The sequence below is a fragment of the Pseudophryne corroboree genome, chromosome 1 (assembly GCF_028390025.1).
Source record: "Pseudophryne corroboree isolate aPseCor3 chromosome 1, aPseCor3.hap2, whole genome shotgun sequence".
Taxonomy (NCBI): Eukaryota; Metazoa; Chordata; class Amphibia; order Anura; family Myobatrachidae; genus Pseudophryne; species Pseudophryne corroboree.
Genome location: NC_086444.1, coordinates 1,091,383,135 through 1,091,404,912, shown reverse-complemented (window position 1 = coordinate 1,091,404,912; position 21,778 = coordinate 1,091,383,135). Strand labels below are relative to the sequence as shown.

The window sequence follows — 21,778 nt, the reverse complement described above, 5'->3', positions numbered from 1 at the left end:
GGCTGAGGCCCTGGCCTATGTTCATGGCTAGTGGTTCAGCTTCACATGAGGATGGAAGCACTCAGCCTCTCGCTAGAAAAATGAAAAGAGTCAAGCTGGCAAAAGCACAGCAAAGAACTATGCGTTCTTCGAAATCCCAAATCCACAAGGAGAGTCCAATTGTGTCGGTTGCGATGCCTGACCTTCCCAACACTGGACGTGAAGAGCATGCGCCTTCCACCATTTGCACGCCCCCTGCAAGTGCTGGAAGGAGCACCCGCAGTCCAGTTCCTGATAGTCAGATTGAAGATGTCAGTGTTGAAGTACACCAGGATGAGGAGGATATGGGTGTTGCTGGCGCTGGGGAGGAAATTGACAAGGAGGATTCTGATGGTGAGGTGGTTTGTTTAAGTCAGGCACTCGGGGAGACACCTGTTGTCCGTGGGAGGAATATGGCCATTGACATGCCTGGTGAAAATACCAAAAAAATCAGCTCTTCGGTGTGGAAGTATTTCAACAGAAATGCGGACAACATTTGTCAAGCCGTGTGTTGCCTTTGTCAAGCTGTAATAAGTAGGGGTAAGGACGTTAACCACCTCGGAACATCCTCCCTTATACGTCACCTGCAGCGCATTCATAATAAGTCAGTGACAAGTTCAAAAACTTTGGGTGACAGCGGAAGCAGTCCACTGACCAGTAAATCCCTTCCTCTTGTAACCAAGCTCACGCAAACCACCCCACCAACTCCCTCAGTGTCAATTTCCTCCTTCCCCGGGAATGCCAATAGTCCTGCAGGCCATGTCACTGGCAATTCTGACGAGTCCTCTCCTGCCTGGGATTCCTCCGATGCATCCTTGCGTGTAACGCCTACTGCTGCTGGCGCTGCTGTTGTTGCTGCTGGGAGTCGATGGTCATCCCAGAGGGGAATTCGGAAGACCACTTGTACTACTTCCAGTAAGCAATTGACTGTCCAACAGTCCTTTGCGAGGAAGATGAAATATCACAGCAGTCATCCTGTTGCAAAGCGGATAACTGAGGCCTTGACAACTATGTTGGTGTTAGACGTGCGTCCGGTATCCGCCGTTAATTCACAGGGAACTAGACAATTTCTTTAGGTAGTGTGCCCCCGTTACCAAATACCATCTAGGTTCCACTTCTCTAGGCAGGCGATACCGAGAATGTACACGGACGTCAGAAAAAGACTCACCAGTGTCCTAAAAAATGCAGTTGTACCCAATGTCCACTTAACCACGGACATGTGGACAAGTGGAGCAGGGCAGGGTCAGGACTATATGACTGTGACAGCCCACTGGGTAGATGTATGGACTTCCGCCGCAAGAACAGCAGCGGCGGCACCAGTAGCAGCATCTCGCAAACGCCAACTCTTTCCTAGGCAGGCTACGCTTTGTATCACTGGTTTCCAGAATACGCACACAGCTGAAAACCTCTTACGGCAACTGAGGAAGATCATCGCGGAATGGCTTACCCCAATTGGACTCTCCTGTGGATTTGTGGCATCGGACAACGCCAGCAATATTGTGTGTGCATTAAATATGGGCAAATTCCAGCACGTCCCATGTTTTGCACATACCTTGAATTTGGTGGTGCAGAATTATTTAAAAAACGAGAGGGGCGTGCAAGAGATGCTGTCGGTGGCCAGAAGAATTGCGGGACACTTTCGGCGTACAGGCACCACGTACAGAAGACTGGAGCACCACCAAAAACGCCTGAACCTGCCCTGCCATCATCTGAAGCAAGAAGTGGTAACGAGGTGGAATTCAACCCTATATATGCTTCAGAGGTTGGAGGAGCAGCAAAAGGCCATTCAAGCCTATACAATTGAGCACGATATAGGAGGTGGAATGCACCTGTCTCAAGCGCAGTGGAGAATGATTTCAACGTTGTGCAAGGTTCTGCTGCCCTTTGAACTTGCCACACGTGAAGTCAGTTCAGACACTGCCAGCCTGAGTCAGGTCATTCCTCTCATCAGGCTTTTGCAGAAGAAGCTGGAGACATTGAAGGAGGAGCTAACACCAAGCGATTCCGCTAGGCATGTGGGACTTGTGGATGGAGCCCTTAATTCGCTTATCAAGGATTCACGGGTGGTCAATCTGTTGAAATCAGAGCACTACATTTTGTCCACCGTGCTCGATCCTAGATTTAAAACCTACCTTGGATCTCTCTTTCTGGCACACACAAGTCTGCTGGGGTTCAAAGACCTGCTGGTGAGAAAATTGTCAAGTCAAGCGGAACGCGACCTGTCAACATCTCCTCCTTCACATTCTCCCACAACTGGGGGTGCGAGGAAAAGGCTCAGAATTCCGAGCCCACCCGCTGGCGGTGATGCAGGGCAGTCTGGAGCGACTGCTGATGCTGACATCTGGTCCGGACTGAAGGACCTGCCAACGATTAATACGGACATGTCGTCTACTGGCACTGCATATGATTCTCTCCCCATTGAAAGAATGGTGGAGGATTATATGAGTGACCGCATCCAAGTAGGCACGTCAGACAGTCCGTACTTATACTGGCAGGAAAAAGAGGCAATTTGGAGGCCCTTGCACAAACTGGCTTTATTCTACCTAAGTTGCCCTCCCACAAGTGTGTACTCCGAAAGAGTGTTTAGTGCCGCCGCTCACCTTGTCAGCAATCGGCGTACGAGGTTACTTCCAGAAAATGTGGAGAAGATGATGTTCATTAAAATGAATTATAATCAATTCCTCCATGGAGACATTGACCAGCAGCAATTGCCTCCACAAAGTACACAGGGAGCTGAGATGGTGGATTCCAGTGGGGACGAATTGATAATCTGTGAGGAGGGGGATGTACACGGTGATATATCGGAGGATGATGATGAGGTGGACATCTTGCCTCTGTAGAGCCAGTTTGTGCAAGGAGAGATTAATTGCTTCTTTTTTGGTGGGGGTCCAAACCAACCCGTCATTTCAGTCACAGTCGTGTGGCAGACCCTGTCACTGAAATGATGGGTTGGTTAAAGTGTGCATGTCCTGTTTATACAACATAAGGGTGGGTGGGAGGGCCCAAGGACAATTCCATCTTGCACCTCTTTTTTCTTTCATTTTTCTTTGCGTCATGTTCCTGTTTGGGGAGTATTTTTTTGAAGGGCCATCCTGCATGACACTGCAGTGCCACTCCTAGATGGGCCAGGTGTTTGTGTCGGCCACTAGGGTCGCTTATCTTACTCACACAGCTACCTCATTGCGCCTCTTTTTTTCTTTGCGTCATGTGCTGTTTGGGGAGTGTTTTTTGGAAGGGCCATCCTGCGTGACACTGCAGTGCCACTCCTAGATGGGCCAGGTGTTTGTGTCGGCCACTAGGGTCGCTTAGCTTACTCACACAGCTACCTCATTGCGCCTCTTTTTTTCTTTGCGTCATGTGCTGTTTGGGGAGTGTTTTTTGGAAGGGCCATCCTGCGTGACACTGCAGTGCCACTCCTAGATGGGCCAGATGTTTGTGTCGGCCACTAGGGTCGCTTATCTTACTCACACAGCTACCTCATTGCGCCTCTTTTTTTCTTTGCGTCATGTGCTGTTTGGGGAGTGTTTTTTGGAAGGGCCATCCTGCGTGACACTGCAGTGCCACTCCTAGTGGGCCAGGTGTTTGTGTCGGCCACTAGGGTCGCTTAGCTTACTCACACAGCTACCTCATTGCGCCTCTTTTTTTCTTTGCGTCATGTGCTGTTTGGGGAGTGTTTTTTGGAAGGGCCATCCTGCGTGACACTGCAGTGCCACTCCTAGATGGGCCAGGTGTTTGTGTCGGCCACTAGGGTCGCTTATCTTACTCACACAGCTACCTCATTGCGCCTCTTTTTTTCTTTGCGTCATGTGCTGTTTGGGGAGTGTTTTTTGGAAGGGCCATCCTGCGTGACACTGCAGTGCCACTCCTAGATGGGCCAGGTGTTTGTGTCGGCCACTAGGGTCGCTTAGCTTAGTCATCCAGCGACCTCGGTGCAAATTTTAGGACTAAAAATAATACTGTGAGGTGTGAGGTGTTCAGAATAGACTGAAAATGAGTGGAAATTATGGTTTTTGAGGTTAATAATACTTTGGGATCAAAATGACCCCCAAATTCTATGATTTAAGCTGTTTTTTAGTGTTTTTTGAAAAAAACACCCGAATCCAAAACACACCCGAATCCGACAAAAAAAATTCGGTGAGGTTTTGCCAAAACGCGGTCGAACCCAAAACACGGCCGCGGAACCGAACCCAAAACCAAAACACAAAACCCGAAAAATTTCAAGTGCACATCTCTAATCAACAATTACTTCGGCAGATTAAACTTCCTGAGCCGTCACAAAAAATATAACCTTTGCTGAGCTTGCTTCACAATGGTGTCTATGTTGGAACCCCACTTCAAGTCCCTGGAGATATCACAGAACCCAAAAACCTGAAGGCATCCACCACAGACACAACACTGCCAATAATAGTAATGGGAGACATCACAGGAGGATGCCTCCTACAGTCCACTATCATTTCCGCTGTTGTTAGAGGATTTAACTCCAAGTTGTTTTGATTGCACCAAAAGGACAACTGTTCATTCACCCTCTCTTCTGTAAGCAGACTCATTACCATTCTTGATAAGACCAATGACCGTTTTATCATAAGCAAATTTCAAAAGCTTCACAGACGGATCACTCAAGGTACAATCATTTATATATAAATAAAAAAGCAAAGGGGAAAGAACACATCCTTGGGGAGCCCCTGTACTGTTGTCCGAACACTAGATGTTATCTTCCCCAACCTCACATGCTGCTTTCTTTCCTCACAAAAAATTATAATCCACTAACTGGTAGCTTCTGCTTCATCCACCGACCTGTTTGCTTGATAAGCAAACTGCAAAGGTTCCAAAATGGGCCCTGCAGAGTCCTTCAGATGGGTCACCAGCACCAATCACTCAAACGTTTTCATGACCAGAGACGTCAATTCCACCGGTCTGTAATCATTTAACCCCGGAATGGAGGATTTTTTAAGCACTGGCATGATCATTGAGCCCTTCAGACAAGATGGAACTACACACGATTCCAAGGATTTACAGTATTAAAGAATGGTCTACTTCAGGCCTGGCCAACCTGTGGCTCTCCAGCTGTTGTAAAACTACAAGTCCCATCATGCTTTGCCACAGTTTTGCTATTAAGGAATGCTAAAACCATTGCAGGGCATGCTGGGATGTGTAGTTTCACAACATCTGGAGAGCCACAGGTTGGCCAGGCCTGGTCTACTTCCTGCTTCATTTTATTATTTTCTGTTAATTTCTTTTTTTTCTTTTTGTATTTGTTTTCAATGTGTTTGAAACTTAAAAATGTATAAAAAAAAAACGATAAAAAAAAAATGTAAAAACAGGGGCCTACTTTTCAGCAAAGATCTTCAGGCTTATTGGTGACACCACATCATACAATCTTATTTAAGCAAATTAAATAACTTAATAACACAGGGCCTAATTCAGACCTGATCGCAAACGAAAAATCTTTCTCTAATGGGCAAAACCTTGTGCACTCAGGTGTGGCAGATATAACATGTGCAGAAAGAGTTAAGGCCCATATAGACGGGCCGATGCAGGAGAGATGTGTGCTGAGCGAACTGCAGCAGCGATAGCGATGTGCGGGGCCGCTAGTCAGATTGCTTAGAATATCGCTCCGTGAGTAACCCCCTTTAGATTTGGGTGGGTTATTTTGTTTCTGTGCAGGGTAAATACTGGCTGCTTTATATTTACACTGCAATTTAGATTTCAGTTTGAACATACCCCACCCAAATCTAACTCTCTCTGCACATGTTATACACTATCTGCCCCACCTGCACTGCACATGGTTTTGCCCATTAGAGAAAACTTTTGCTGTTGCGATCAGATCTGAATTAGGCCCATAACTGCAGAAAGTGCAATAAAAGACCATGGTGGTCATTCCGAGTTGTTTGCTAGCTGCTTTCGTTCGCTGTGCAGCGATGAGGCAAAAAAAGGCACTTCTGCACATGCGGCGCAATGCGCACACGCGATGCACTATTACAATGAACGATGTAGTTTCACACAGGGTCTAGCGATGCATTTCATTTGCACTGGTGTCCGCAGAGTGATTGTCATGAAGTGGGCATTTCTGGGTATAAACTGACCGTTTTCAGGGAGTGTTCGAAAAAACGCAGGCGTGCCCGGCAAAGCGCAGGCGTGGCTGGGTGAACGCAGGGCGTGTTTGTGACGTCAAAACAGGAACTGAACAGACTGAAGTGATCGTAAGTGCTGAGTAGGTTTTGAGCTACTCTGAAACGGCACAAAACACCTTTGTAGCCGCTCTGCGATCCTTTCGTTCTGCTAAGCTAAAATACACTCCCAGTGGGAGGCGGCATAGCGTTTGCACGGCTGCTTAAAACTGCTAGCGAGCGATCAACTCGGAATGACCCCCCATGGTGGGTAAACACTTTGGGTTCAAACCAATAAGCTGCAATTTGCGCAGCTTCAAGTAAGAGCGTGTACATGCCGCACTTAGGGTACTGCGTTAGACTTTCTGGTTGCAGTAATATAAAGGGTACTTGCCAATTACTCAGTGCGACTTACAGTTCAGTGACGTCCTTAGGGATGTTCTTTGGTAATGTTTTTAATCCTTTGTTGCTGCAACGGACCACCGTATCTAAACAGGTACATTCCGCTGGGCAGCGGGCAAGGGGTGAGCAAGTGTTGTCATCATTTCCTGTTGTTTGCAAAGGACACAAGTGGTATTCATTAGACGTGTTACACAATTCCATAGATGCAAACACTACTATTGATGTTGGAGGCAGTGAATGTATTTTTTTTGGCCTTCAAATGCGAATAAATGAAAGAGGATGTGGTTTTACAAATTAAGTATTTACATGCACCTAAGCCATGTCAAATTAATTGGGTTTGTCCTACCAATTACAGCCATATTAGTAGCAGAATATGAAGTAATTGAGTACAATTAGTCTACTATTATAATATTACAGCTCTTCAGGCAGACTGATCTACACAATGCTGTATTCTTATTACCCTCGTCACACGTAAAGTCCTGTACTGCAACATCTTGTATGGGAATCTCCTTAAGGAAGTACGGCTTTTGACAGCGAGGGTTTCCAGTTACAATACGTTTCTTCCTGAGCCAATTTCCCAGCCAGGCCAGGTGACAGTTGCAATTAAAGGGATTTCCCAGAAGATTCCTTTAATAATAAACAGACAATGTGTATTCAGTGTAGAACAATGTAAATAGTCTACTGTAGACATGAATGGAACATGCAGAAAAAAGCCAGCTAGTTCACAGTTGTTGGGTCTCGTCATCTGTTTATCAATGCTGCAATTTCTTCTTACAGTAGCATCATATAGTCTGCATTTAACATCTATAGAAGTCTTTCATGTTTGGAACGTACATGCTCTTCAGCAATGCTTACTACATATACTCATACCCTCCAACATTTTACACATAAAAATCGGTACAAATTCTAAAAAGGGGCGTGGCCATGGGTAAAGGGGGCGTGGTCACACCCCTTTTCCTATACTTCCAATATAAGTTTGGAGAGCCAAATATCGGTACAGACCATTAAAAATTGTATTGTACCTATTAAAAAGGTACAGTTGGAGGGTATGCATATACTGCTTTATTCTTTCTGACTTCCTTCTATGCTTACAAGCCATGCATTTATACAATCAGGCAAAGTTGATTATTGACAGTGCCCTTGGATATGACACGGCTCTGTTGCTCTCTCTGTATTGGATACCATTTTATCTGGAGAGTGATATTTTGTCATATCCATAGGCTATGGAAGTAAACCAGGGATATTAAACATGCAGCCCTCCAGCTGCTGTGGAACTACATATCCCAGCAAGCCCTGCCACAGTTTTGCTATTAGGGCATGCTAAAACCGTGGCAGTGCATGCTGGGATGTGTAATTCCACAGCAGCTGGAGAATACCCCTGAAGTAAACAAATATGCATGGATAAAAATGATAACCACAAATTAATTTGTAAAAGTTGCAAGAGTGCATGCACATACTAGTAAGTAGAAGTAATCTGAAGGTGGAAATGTCATTGTAAGAGTTTACATTCCAAATAAGTATCTAATCCCCCTGACCTAATATAAAACCCAGACATGCATGTGGCAGCGTGGCATGACACCTTTTGGAAATACAATATAGTGAATCCTATGCGTAATCAGATAAGAGGGCCATTAATTCCAGATATCCAATGAAACAGACACTTGTTCCTTCTTTTTTGGGGGAGTGAATTCACGCCAGTAGCAATATCATCTTACTGCTGTGAAAACCCTCTCAGCCTGTTTAATAAGTTATTTGTGTTTTGTACCCCATCCGACGCGCTGTCACACCACGCCTCTCACACAATGCAGTCATTTGATATAGTGTTGAAGGCGGATTACTGTTTTGTTATTGGATTTTAACTGACAACCGCAATTTCATTAATTTGTCATCTTGTGATTTTCATCTCTTGGCGGCTTCAAAGAGCAGGTTTCCAATTCACCCTGACAGCAGAGCTGATTACATGCCAGTTATAAAAATGAATTCACTTGCAATTCCCAATCCCCTTGGCATCTCACCACTTCATTTTTTTTTGTGTCTATTGATAATCCTGGCCTTCACAAACATGTCATATTTAATTTTCCTAAATGAATTTGTAGGGGTAATGTTTCATAGGCTGGTATGCCACACAGAAATAGCTCGGAAGTTACTGTGATGAGAATATATTCTAACTTAATAAGTTCACCAAGCGGATTCAGTATTATAGCCCGATGGACGGGATGCCGGAGGTCAGAATACAGACAGTAGCATCCCATCCATCAGAATCCCGACAGCCACCCAGAAAGTAACCTAACCCTCCCATTCCCCCTACCCTAACCCTCCCTGGTGGTGCATAACCCTAACCTCCCTTCCCTGCTGCCTAACCCTAACCTCCCCTTGTAAGTGCCTAACCCCCTCTCCCTGGTACCTAACCATCCTCTTCCTGTCCCTGCACCCTAGTCCTTACCAGAGGTTAAAGTGGGGGGGAACGAGGTGAAACTGAGTTCCACCACCTGTAATGGTATGGGGAGCTAGTGCCACCATCTCCATTGCCCTGCACAGTAATTCAAACAGAAAAGCCCACCCCATCATCTGCGTCAATCGATGATAAAGGCGGCACTAGTGTTTCTGATGAGCTGTAGCCACCTACTCCTTCCTCAGGTCCTGGTGCCTCCATGGTCCTCCTCCATGAGTTCCACCACCTCACCAGGACAACTTTAAGCCCTGGTCTTAACCCCCCTTCTAATGCCTAAATCTAACCTCCCATCCCTCACCATAGAGTGCCCCGGTGGTACGCGTGGCAGCAGCTGTGTTATTGAGTACAAACAGTAAAACCAAAGCAGTGTCCAGATGTGGCCAAGTAATAATAATAAGAGCCACAATTGCTTGGCAGAAGGCAGATGCAATACCAACACCAAGCTGCATGTAGCGACTATTGCTGTAGAGCTTCACTTACAAAGTGGACAGAGAATGTAGTGTATCAAACGCTCCGGGGGCCACAGTGACAATCTGGTTGTCATAAAGAGACAGTAAGCGCACAGAACTCAGGCCAGTAAAGCTGTCATTATTCACACAGCTAATGTGATTACTTCTCAGCATCCTGCAAAAAAAGAGGAAAGATAATAGTTAACATCATAAATGGAATGCACTGTATTTATAGGTTATGGGCCTAATTCAGGTTGGATTGTGGTAAACAATCCAACCACAATTATTGAGAAAAAGATGCAGGCGCAGCACCCGTACAGCGCCCACATTTTCTGCAAGGGGAGGGCACAGAAAATGAGATTGCCTCTGCCTGTCAATCAGGCAGAGGCGGTCGTGGGGCGGGCAATGCTCCGTTTCCAGGGAGGAGATGAAGTGTTGCCGGGGCGGTGCGGTGCAAACGGGGGTCGGAGGCGGCCAAACGGGGCGTGCCGGGGGTGTGATCATGGCGGCTGCATGAAGTCGCGCACAGCGGCCGCGATTGGGAAGATGGTGACGGGCCTCCTGCCGGCGCAGCTAAGCTGCGCCGGCAGGAGGCTTCCTCAGTTTCTGCTAACAAGCAGAAATGGCGATGCGTTTGCAATTTCTGCTTGTTGAACTGGGAGAAGCGCCGGTCTAATTAGCAGAATTTGCAATCCTTACTGAATTAGGCCCTATCTCCTAATATAATACTATGTCCCAGCCCCTTTATCCAACACCTACTTTCCCACTGAAATAAAGTTGGCAAGGACCTAATAACAAGAACAGAACAGAAACTAAAATACATAATAACCATAGGTAAGGAAGTAATTGACATATATAATAAATTTAGCCCATTAGACTTTAATTTCAGAGATACAAAACAAAAAATAGTTATTTACAAAGAACGAGATTTCCTTTATAGACAATAGCGTTACCAAGGAAATATACGTACAATGATTTGAGCCCATCTAGGCCTTTAAACATTTTATGGCGCACATTCTCTATTCGGTTACTGGTCAGGATGAGTTCGTTCACTCCATTAGCTCCATCGAAGGCCCCCTCCTCAATATCACTGATCTTATTGTTGCTTAGGTTTCTAAAAAAAAGGAATGAGAAAACAATACAAATATAACAGATAAAAGAGCTTGTGTGATTAATTATAACATCACATGATAATCTCTGCCATATCGATACAGATGTTGTCCACTCCTTTATAATTGTTCCTGCTGAAAAGTACCAGCTAATGGGCCCAGCTACCTCTGGATGTGGCTTGCCAATGTAAGAGGTACTGAAAGACGGAGCATCTTCTCACAGTCTTTCTTCTTCCATCAAACTCAAGGTAGGACCCATGACAGTTCAGATTTGAGGGATACCCATGCCTCAGCACAGGTGGTTGGTTCAAACTGACTAGGCCCCCTGCACTCAAGCACGGATTTTTCTAATACATGGTCTAAATGGACACAAGGATCAGAGTTAGAAAAGACCGGCCTATTGGTCTGATGCTTAGACAGGCGGAGTGTCACCGGTCTCTGCATCTTTTACCGCAGTGACTTCTTTATGCTTAAATTGCTACATGCCCTTTCCTGGTGTACAGCCACGCATCTGAAGGTGCAAGAACTGAGACGCCCACTTTTAGTGCCGCACCATCACAACTTGCCCCAGCCCCATGTTAGGTGCAGATTCTCTGTCAGAGGGTAACCGGTTGATAGGTCGACAGTCAATAGGTCAACCCCATATGGTCAACATGCATTAGGTCAACAGGTACAAAAGGTTGACAGTGCTTAAGGTTGACATGACAATGGTCGACACAAGTTTTTTTTTTAAGTTTGTTTCAACTTTTTCATACTATACCATCCATGTTGACTACGATTGGGATTAGTAATCTGTGCCAAGTGCAGTGGTAGTAGAGCAAGGCACCTTGCCCGAAGCATGCGAGGGGTATGGTACGCTAATTTGGGTTCTATGTGGCCAAAAAAAAAGTAACTCATGATGACCTTTTTTGTTGACCATTTCCATGTCAATCTTTTTCTTGTGTCTACCTTTTTCACCCGTCAAACTTTTCAAGTGTCTGCTTTTTACATGTCGATTTATTGACCCTGTTGACCTTCTGACCCTATCGACCATATGCATGTAGAGTAGACCATACGGGGGCAAGCTACTGACTGTTGACCTAATACTGGTCTACCTAATGATCCACACTCCTGTCAGAGTATAGCCTCAAATCTACGTGATTGTGCCTCTGAGTCTGCTGCCACTTCTGCCACACTCCCATTCCACACCATAAGATGTCTGTCCTATTGCAGTGCAGTACAGTAGTACAGTGAGACACCCTAAAATCAGATGTGTCCCACCGAACACAAAGCCCATATAAGACCGTATGCAATTTATATTCCTCATGTGTTTCTCATCATAGCCTCAGCCATGTCAGTAAACAGCAATGCCTTGATAGGCAGTATCCAAATATTGGTCCAGCCCACATGCTGGTTGCCTTCACTGTGTACGAGCAAAGGGAGAACTTCAATGGCCAAACCAAACTGTATCTAAAACTAAAGTCTCACTTGTCCAAGTAGATTTACATTTCATAGGAGGAGATGTATCAAGCCTCGGAGAGAGATAAAGTGGAGACGCTGCCCATAGCAACCATTCAGATTCTACTGTTACTGTCATTTATCTAGCACGGTCTATAAATGACAGTCAGAAGCGGATGGGTTGCTATGAGCAATTTCTCCACTTTATCGCTCTCAGAAGTTTGATGCATCTCCCCCAGAATGAGAAATGTTTCGGCAGTTCAGGAACTGAGCTTCTCTGATGTTATGTACACAAGGGACTCGCAAGAAGACAGAAAACACTTTATTTGGTCATTGGTACATTTTCAAAACACTAAACCTTTCTGTTTCAATTTAAAGCACAGTGAACCGGACTGTCTGCAACTGTAGAGAAATTATAATCGGTCATCCAGAACTTATCACACGGGGGAGGCGCTTCCACATAACAAGTGCCTATTATGAATGTTACCCTAAGGGCGGTATTCAAATGATATGTCACGCCCTATCTCCTTTCTAAAGTGATCCCCGCTATAGCGCATATTGCGCCAATAGTATCCAGGTTTAGCTGCATAAAGAGTTAGGGTGCCTCACTACCCCGGCGGCAGCGAGCTGAAATGATCATACAACGCCCATCAGCAGAAACAGAATGGGTGTGGAAGGGGGTGAAAATAATTAAATACCGCCATAAGAATATTGTGCTCAGTAGCGGATCTTGCCACGGGCAAGCAGGACTTTTGCCCAGGGCGCCGCCTTCCGGAAGGGCGCAGGCGCCATCCGGAGGGCGCCGCACCATGGCAAGATCCGCCACTGTGCCCCCCGCAGTGGCCCGCTGTGCCCCCCGCTTTGAAGGGAACCAGACGCGTAGCGTCCAGTTTCCCTTCATGGAGAGGACCTTTGTTGTGCGGTGCGCGATGACGTCATCGCGCACCGCACAGCATAGTGGCACAGACACTAGGGGTCATAATTGACCTCTAGTGTCTATGCTGTTCTATAGATTGAGGAGAGGAGGGGAGATGAGCGGCGCCGGCGGAGGAGGTCTGCAGCGGTCTGGATCAGGAACGGGCAAGTAAGTATACTTTTTTTTCTTTTATTTTTTTTCTTTCAGCGGCGCTACAGGGGCACAAATGGGGGTGTAACTGACCACACCCCCATTTGAAGCCACACCCCTAGACATTGCCCGTGGCGCCACAAGGGCAAGAACCGGCCCTGATTGTGCTACAAGGGCTCGCGTAATGACCAAGTTAGCAGCCGTTTACGTTTTCACATGTAAGCGACAAATAGAGAAAATAAAGTTTATGTAATGAACTGTGCACCTTACTGGTAAAGCCAAGCTAAACATTGCAACAGAGCATCATTCAGGAGTCTGTGACATGCTTTTTATGTCTGAGAAAAAATACTTTGCATTGAGATACACTTAAACTGGTCTAACGTGAGATTTGGAAACAGTTGTTGAACTACAACTACCAGCATGGTTTGAAAACCAGCACCATACTTACCTATCCTTTTCTTCAGCGTAAGTGGGTGATGCAGCATGGAGCAGAGTGGGCGGAGCCACGATGACAAAATTCGCTAAGAATCACTACATCATTACATTTCACTAATAAGTGAACAGAAGGGTGAGCTGCTCTACTGGGAGTCTGTCGGGACTCCCCAAAATACTGATCGTCTCCTAGACGTCGTGTATGGCCAGTGCTGGTGACTGCATGCAGGGACTGTAGTTATCGGGAGTTGAAGAATCATAGTTTGTCTTACTCTGTCATTACAATACATTATAGCAGACGTCAATAGGGTTTCTACCATAGGATAATTAGGTAAGTATTATACGTGTCCTCCTGAAATATATACTTATCTATCTGACTTCAGTCTATGCTATTCAGCCATGTGCAAAACACAAATCTGCCTGTTGGTGTAAAGTCAAATTTGAAAAGCACAGAAAGAAGTCTAAACAATGTACAGAATGTTATATAAGTTGCAAGGGGGGCATGTGTCCACCGGTAAACAAACATCATCTGATGGAAATAAGTACCTGATTGTACTTCTGTACCGAGCTGTCACAGATGAGACATGAAATCGTTTTCCCAATACTTTAGCTTTGCTATCTTTCACATGGAAGCTGAATTGCAGAGGGAAGCCTGCGCTGGATGTGGAGCCAGCAGGGAGGCATGGTTCTCATTTGGCATTGCTCAGGACTCCTGCTGTTTTAGTGGTATGACCGAGCAGAACAGCAGGAGGCCTTAGCTACATGTGCCTGGACTTTACAGTACACCAACGGGATTGGGGCTCCTGGAAATGAGCTGACAGTGGCAGCTTGTGCTGGTTACTGCACCGAGCCTTAATTCCCAGGACACATGTGAAGTTAAAGACTCACATCTTCCGCAGCTGGGGGAGTTTCTTGAAGATTCCAGTGGCTTCCAAGACTGTAAATTCATTGTTGTTGAGACGCCTGAATGAACAAAATAGTAATAATTAATAATAAACTAAGCCATAAAAATTAGTCAAGATAAATGAAGACAAGATGGACGTTCTTTCACATGTAATATATTTGTCCATTAATGCCTGTGTGGTATATAATTAGTCTCATGCATTTCTTCACTTACAATGATATATTAACCACTTTGTCTGAACGACCGATTCTGTCCATTTTCCAGTGTTTGGGAGCAAATGGGTGATTGTCATCTGAGCCAATACATTACCAGATTTTCATTCTAACCAGCCAGATTGGATAGATTGTCTGCCAGATAATTGTATAGCATATGCCCCGCTTTGCAGTTCATGGCCCCACTATACAGATGAGTTCTTCCAAAGATGGAAGTCACATGCTGACACCCCCTGTACGTAACCTCCCGGAATCAGAGCTTTTGCTTTGATTAACCAAATGCAGAACAACCTGAAAGTACGTTTAAGGTTTTTATACCATGTTAACATGTTACCTTTCTGTGCTAAGGGGGTCATTCCAAGTTGTTCGCTCGTTAGTTTTTTTCGCAACGGAGCGATTAGTCGCAAACTGCGCATGCGCAACGTTTGCAGTGCGCCTGCGCCAAGTAAATTAGCACAAAAGTTTGGTATTATACTCACGTCCTAACGAAGATTTTTCATCGTTCTGGTGATCGGAGTGTGATTGACAGGAAGTGGGTGTTTCTGGGCGGACACTCGCCGTTTTATGGGAGTGTGCGGAAAAACGCAGGCGTTTCAGGGAAAAATGCGGGAGTGGCTGGAGAAACGGGGGAGTGTCTGGGCGAACGCTGGGTGTGTTTGTGACGTCAAACCAGGAACGAAACTGACTGAACTGATCGCAGTGTAGGAGTTAGTCTCGAGCTACTCAGAAACTGCTAAGAAATTTCTATTCGCAATTCTGCTAATCTTTCGTTCGCAATTCTGCTAAGCTAAGATACACTCCCAGAGGGCGGCGGCTTAGCGTGTGCAATGCTGCTAAAAGCAGCTAGCGAGCAAACAACTCGGAATTAGGGCCTAAGTCTGCTGAGATGTGTTTAATACACTTCATTTTTCATTATACCAGGTACGTGCTCACAACTCAGCAGTATACTGGGGGGGGCGCGCTTAGAGGTCAGTAGTATAATGGGAAACACACTTACAGCTCAGCAGTATACTAAGGGATGTCCTTATAGTTCAGCAATATACTAAGGTATGCACTTACAGATCATCAATATACTAGGGAATGTGCCTACAGGTCAGCAGTATACACAGTACAGGGGAACGTGCTTACAACTCAGCAGCGTACTGAGGGATGTACATACAGCTTAGCTATATACTGGGTATGTACTTAGTTACAGCTCAGCAGTACACTGGGGATGTACATGCAGCTCAGCTGTATAATGCAAGGGTGGCCAACCAGTCATAGACAAAGAGCCCCTCCAAAAATGTGTTAGGTACGTCAAAGAGCCGACATCGAGTCGAAGGCACACATGCAAAAATGGGGTGTGACCTTGTGCCTTCTATGCCACGCCCGTGGTATAAAATACATTGAAAAAAAACAGATCCAACATAAAATACATTGAAAAAGCCACTTCCACATAAAATAATTGTAAAAGCCAGATCCACATAAAATATATTGATAAATCCAAATTCACATAATACACTTCAGCTCCCCCATGTGTCACTCCAACCAGCACCCTCTTGTCACTTCAGCCAGCACCCTCCTGTCATTTCAGCCAGCACCCTACTGTCACTTAAGCCAGCACCCTCTTGTCACTTCAGCCAGCACCCTCCTGTCACTTCAGCCAGCACCCTCAAGTGTCACTTCAGCCAGCACCCTCAAGTGTCACTTCAGCTTCCCCCAATTCATGCCATTGCAGCAGCCCGTTATGTGTCCTCTGTTTGCTGGTGGGTGTCTCATCTCTAGTATCTGGCTCCCTCAGTTCTAAGTCCCCGTAGTGCTGCTGTGTGTTTTTCTGGAGAGCAGTGGTTACCGGATCTGTTGTGGTCATGTGACTTTGTGTTAGGAGCCACATTTGAAGAAAGAAAGAGCCACATGTGGCTCAAGAGCCACAGGTTGGCCACCGCTGGTATAATGGGTATGTACTTATAGCTCAGCAGTGTACTGTGGGATGTACATACAGCTTAGCTATATACTGGGTATGTACTTCGTTACAGCTCAGCAGTATAATGAGCGATGTACATACATCTTAGCTATATACTGGGTATGTACTTCCATCTCAGCAGTGTACTGTGGATGTACATACAGCTTGGCTATATACTGGGTATGTACTTACAGCTGAGCAGTGTACTGAGGGATGTACATACAGCTTAGCTATATTCTGGGTATGTACTTACAGCTCAGCAGTGTACTGAGGGACGTACATACAGCTTAGCTATATACTGGGTATGTGGGTATGTACTTACAGCTCAGCAGTGTACTGAGGGATGTACATACAGCTTAGCTATATTCTGGGTATGTACTTACAGCTCAGCAGTGTACTGAGGGATGTACATACAGCTTAGCTATATACTGGGTATGTACTTACAGCTCAGCAGTGTACTGTGGGATGTACATACAGCTTAGCTATATACTGGGTATGTACTTACAGCTCAGCAGTGTACTGTGGGATGTACATACAGCTTAGCTATATACTGGGTATGTACTTACAGCTCAGCAGTGTACTGTGGGATGTGGTCAGGAATTTTAGTGAGCTTCTGATTGGAGCAGTCCACAGTGGTGCTTTCACAGCGACACTTCTCTGGACATGCCTGGTCAGCAAAACAGTCTCCACTCAGTTTGGACCTATAGTCTTCTGTACCTGTGAAACATGTTAAGAAATTACATGTCACACAAAAGCAGTATCCACAATTAATCATCACAGCTGGGGAAATTCTATGTAAGGAACAAGAGCAGGATAGGGGGATAAACCCAAGAGAGGCACTTTGTCTAGAAAGACAGACACATGTAAAGGTTCTGTACAAAAGGTTTCAGAGGAGTCAACAGAACAAGGTCACATATGTAATTGGAGCTTTTCGCAGCTGTACTTTCTGCTGGCCCAGTTCACTGGCTAACTTCTAGTTGATTACGTTTCCATTGATTTGCTATGATTACATAGTGTGGTGCTAATTTATTTAAATCAGTTAGAAGCACATGCTCTTATACAAACAAATAGATGTATTTAATTATTCTAACCATATTAAACTTTTTGCGGTTTAGCCATCACACAGTTGCATAATATCGACACAGTTTCTCTGTTATAGCGGCTGGTAAGCTTAAAGGGTTCAGTCTATTCTCCTTTCTAAGTCTTGCTGCTGACGGAAGGGCTAGTACCGCACAGTTGTTATCCTGTCCGCCAACAGCAAGGCAGCGCATATCCTAGGTACCACAAGCCCCAGCAGCTTGCCATGCTGTAGAAAGCTGCGCGACGTTCCATGGTGCTTGACAGAACCATGTTTTACTCATACCTGACAATCACATGGTTAGATCAAGCACAACAGAAAATCTCGCTTGATTACCATAAGTGCATCCATTACACCAAAGATGGGATCAAAAGGAGGGGGAGAGAGTAAGAAGGTACAGACGATCGCTGGAGAGTCTGCTGTTGTGTAATACCCGTATGCAGCAGGCCATTCTTGCTACAGAATGCAAACTGCCATAGCATCAGTATTAACAGGGCAGATTAAGCAAGTACACAGGAAAACGGAGAGTTGGAAAAACAAAACAAACGGAAGGTTTTTTCCTTTCTTCGTTTTCGACAACATCAAAACCAGACATGAATACAACAAGGTAAGGGGCTGTTTCCGTTAACACACCAATTCCACTTAGTACAAAGGTGGTGGCTACTTTTATTGTGAGTTAGAATTATAATTCATCTTATGTGTCTTTTATAGGTAATGGTGTATATATATACGCAATATCATTTCTGCACATTTTCTTGCTGTTCTGGTACAAGTGGAATTGGCGAATTAATGGAGAACATTATGCAAAATCCATTTATTTTCCAATTGCTTTGGGATAATGTGCAGACACATCGGGCTGGAAAAAAGGACACATTAGGATCAGTGAATGTTTATGCTGAGAGAAAGAGAGGTTACTTACAGCCTAAATGATGAATACCTGAAAAGTGAAGGTAATCGGGAAGGAGAAAGAGCAAGGCATAAACAGCAGAGAAGCAATAACCATTTGCCAAAACGGAGGATTAAGATAGACAGTACTGTATAGTGTTGCACATCACAGGGTATCTTGCTACACAGAGGGGGCCACAGTTCTAGACATGCTGGTTATTCAGGATGCAGGATGAAGAACACACAAATAAATCTTAAAGTGCTCTGGTCACCTAAACACAGAGAAGGTTATTTATGAAGCACAGAATCACTAATATACTGTAGGGTGAAAAATCCTTTTAGTGAACACTAAGTGCTAATAGCCCTGGTGCAGATGGGTTTGCAGCACGACCTCAAGGGAGGAGCAGATGTTTGCACTGGAGAACAGTAGTAGCTGGACGAATCATCGCTGTGACTTGCTAAGTACGGATTAAGCACTAGTCTGGTGCAGGAGTCCAAAAATGAGATTTAATTTTGCAGAGTGAGATTATAAAGTTATATAACTGCATTCACTAATTCAAAGAAGGATGCTTAGTCATTTTCATTCAGCACATACCCCTTGGATTATACAGCAGCTTAGATATGGGGAGGTCAGACCTCTTCCTATACTTGTGACGGTAGGTTTATTGAACTTACTAGTTGCACTTGTGTTTCTCACTTTGAAAAATAAAAAAGTTTCAAAATGACATAAAAGAACTCTCAATCAATATCAGTTATATATGACTATGGGTGGTATCCAATTTTCGGGGGGAAAATCATCGGCCGCGAAAATCATCGTGCTTGATGTTTTCCGATTTCCCCCCAATATTTTTTTCGGCCAATCCCTGTGTGTTTTCACAATCGCGTCCCAGAGCGGCGCTTTTCGTGGATTTTGTTTCACCTCCCTGGGGCAGGCAAAACAAAATCCAAGATAAACCGCGTCTCGCACCGGTTTTCAGAGACAATAGGATATAGCCTGGGGCGTATCCAGATACCCCCCTACATATGGCTATACTGAGCATTATTTACAAAAACTTAAAGGGTTATGAGGTTGGACTTCAATGAGCCATCTGGGCACACCAGTACAACACCAAAGAGTTTATAGTGTACAGTATTCATAAAGGCAGAACTATCACAACTTCCAACATAGTGCTGAGTGCACTATAAACTTAAAATTGTTGCATCTTTAGTTGCAAACACAAAATGTCAATGACCCAATAATTTAACTAAGTCCGGCAACATTGTGGTCAGGGGAAGATAAATGTGGGAACAAGCACACTCCTAGTTTCTTCGTGTAGAGTACAAATGCTGTACACAGCGCTAGTTTACAGAATAAAACCTGTTTTCCTTGATCAGATCCACATGTAAGTAAATAAATGCATCCACATTATTTTGCCTCGGAAAAGGACTCTTATTCCAAAAATTAATTAGCGTCTTGTAAAAGACAGTCTCTTTCAGCCTTCCTGCCAGCTGGAAGGATGTCAAATGTACAGGTTATTCCAGGCCTCTTTTATTTAAGAAAAACCCTGGGAATCAAACATTTGCTTTGTAATATGGGTTGAGCTAGGCAATAGGCATCTGAGTGCCAGGAGTGTGCGGAAAAGCAAGTCACTGTAGGTAGACAAATGGTTAATGTGTCCTCCCGTAGCGCCAGCAATGGAAATTGCTTATTCCAATTTCCATACTCCAAATACAATAGTACTTGTTTAATGGAGCACACGGATACCCAGATACCGTCAGACCTGTTATTATATCAGTCCTGTACCATATACAGTATGTTTCTATGTTTCTATGTTTCTGGCATTGTGAATCTGAAGAGGCACCGTTACAATAAACTAAAAACAAAAATAGTAATGAAAAAACTTTAAACACAGATTTAAAAGATTAAAAGTGGACCCATAGTGCCCCTTCTGTTTCCTTGGAGAACGGAATAGTTGCTATTAATTTAATTTATGAATAAAAAATGCCCCCAAATTATTACTAAATGGTTAAAGAAGAACTTGGGACCATGAACCACTTATGACCACACTATTGCATTCACAGATAAAGATTTAAAAGTTTTCCTTGTTTCCAGGAACTGAAGATACTGGACATAAAGCTGGGATCATGGGGGAAGCATTTCTCCTACGCTCAGAAAACTTCCTGACAGTAATTACTCAGCAAGGCACTGCAAATGTAATTACAGTACAAATAAACCATTTATATGCAATTGCAATCTTTCATAGTGAATATTATTACGTTAAAAGGACTAGAGAAAGTTTGAGCTGTAAAAGAAAATGCATACATAATACATGTAATAACTAAGGCAGATGTTACTGTCTGGGCTCTGTGGTAGCACAGCCTTCACCTGCAACTGTGTATATAATTGGCTATGTGGTATAGAAAAGTCAATTAAAAGCTAGATTGTAAGCACCCATGAGCAAAGCTACAGTAAACCTTTGTTTCTATTCTCACTTACAGCAATATCTGTGTATCTTAAATAATATGGGCGCCCTGTTCAGAGTTTTGCCCGCATTCCTAGGCTTGCCATACTATCCCTTTAAACCAGGCCACTAATGAATTAAACAGGTTCTGTGGCTGGCTGACTTCACCTGGAGCATCCCGGTTTAACAGAAAGGTATGATAAGCCTACTCATTCCCATGTGTACCGAGCTCCAAAATGCGATACATTTTGGTGCTTGGAACCAGTGAGTAACACCATATTTAGATGACGTTACCCAATAGAAGCCTATGGGCCAGCTGCGTTTTAAGAGAGGAGGAGGTCCGGGTGCAGCCTCCTCTGTTCAGGCCCCCACCTCTCTGCCGGCAGCGGGGAGAGTCTGAGCACTAGAGCACCAGACTCTACTGCACATGTGCAGATCCCTGGGAAAATGGCGCGGCGGCCATTTTCCCTGAGATTTCTCTACTGCGCATGCGCAGAACTCTGCGAAAATGTCCGCTGGGCCATTTTCACGGAGTTTTAACACCACCGTGGACATCGCCGCGGGACTCCGGAGGGGTGAGTATTCACAAAATGGGTGCAGCGTGTGCGGTGGGGGCCCCCTGTGGACTCAGGGGCCCGTGTGCACTGCACACACTGCACCCATTATGGAAATGCCAGTGTATGGGTTTCTTTCCGTACTTCCCTCTCAGAGGGATCGCAAAGCACAACTGTTTTTTGGAGAACTGTCCTTTGCGATACTAATCGTCTTTCTAGGGAATATGGGTCGTTGAGTCGATACAACTTAGGTTGACAGTCATTAGGTCGACAGGGTGACTAGGTCGACA

General features: G+C 44.8%; 1 protein-coding gene and 1 long non-coding RNA gene across 8 annotated transcripts in view; one reads left to right on the top strand and one right to left on the bottom strand.

The window, feature by feature from the left end:
• SLIT2 (slit guidance ligand 2) overlaps window positions 1-21,778 on the bottom strand; it is a 384,860-nt gene that overhangs the window by 50,097 nt on the left and 312,985 nt on the right. For all 5 annotated transcript variants that reach the window (XM_063921507.1, XM_063921540.1, XM_063921524.1 and 2 more), the window contains 6 exons: window positions 17,097-17,247; window positions 14,361-14,435; window positions 10,399-10,542; window positions 9,460-9,603; window positions 6,988-7,154; window positions 6,541-6,673 (listed from right to left, as the gene is read on the bottom strand). In XM_063921507.1, coding sequence (XP_063777577.1) covers window positions 6,541-6,673; window positions 6,988-7,154; window positions 9,460-9,603; window positions 10,399-10,542; window positions 14,361-14,435; window positions 17,097-17,247 — 814 coding nt within the window. The remainder of the gene's footprint in view (window positions 1-6,540; window positions 6,674-6,987; window positions 7,155-9,459; window positions 9,604-10,398; window positions 10,543-14,360; window positions 14,436-17,096; window positions 17,248-21,778) is intronic.
• The window catches only part of LOC134927299 (uncharacterized), a 105,714-nt gene that overhangs the window by 60,969 nt on the left and 22,967 nt on the right, over window positions 1-21,778 (top strand). The window lies entirely within an intron of this gene.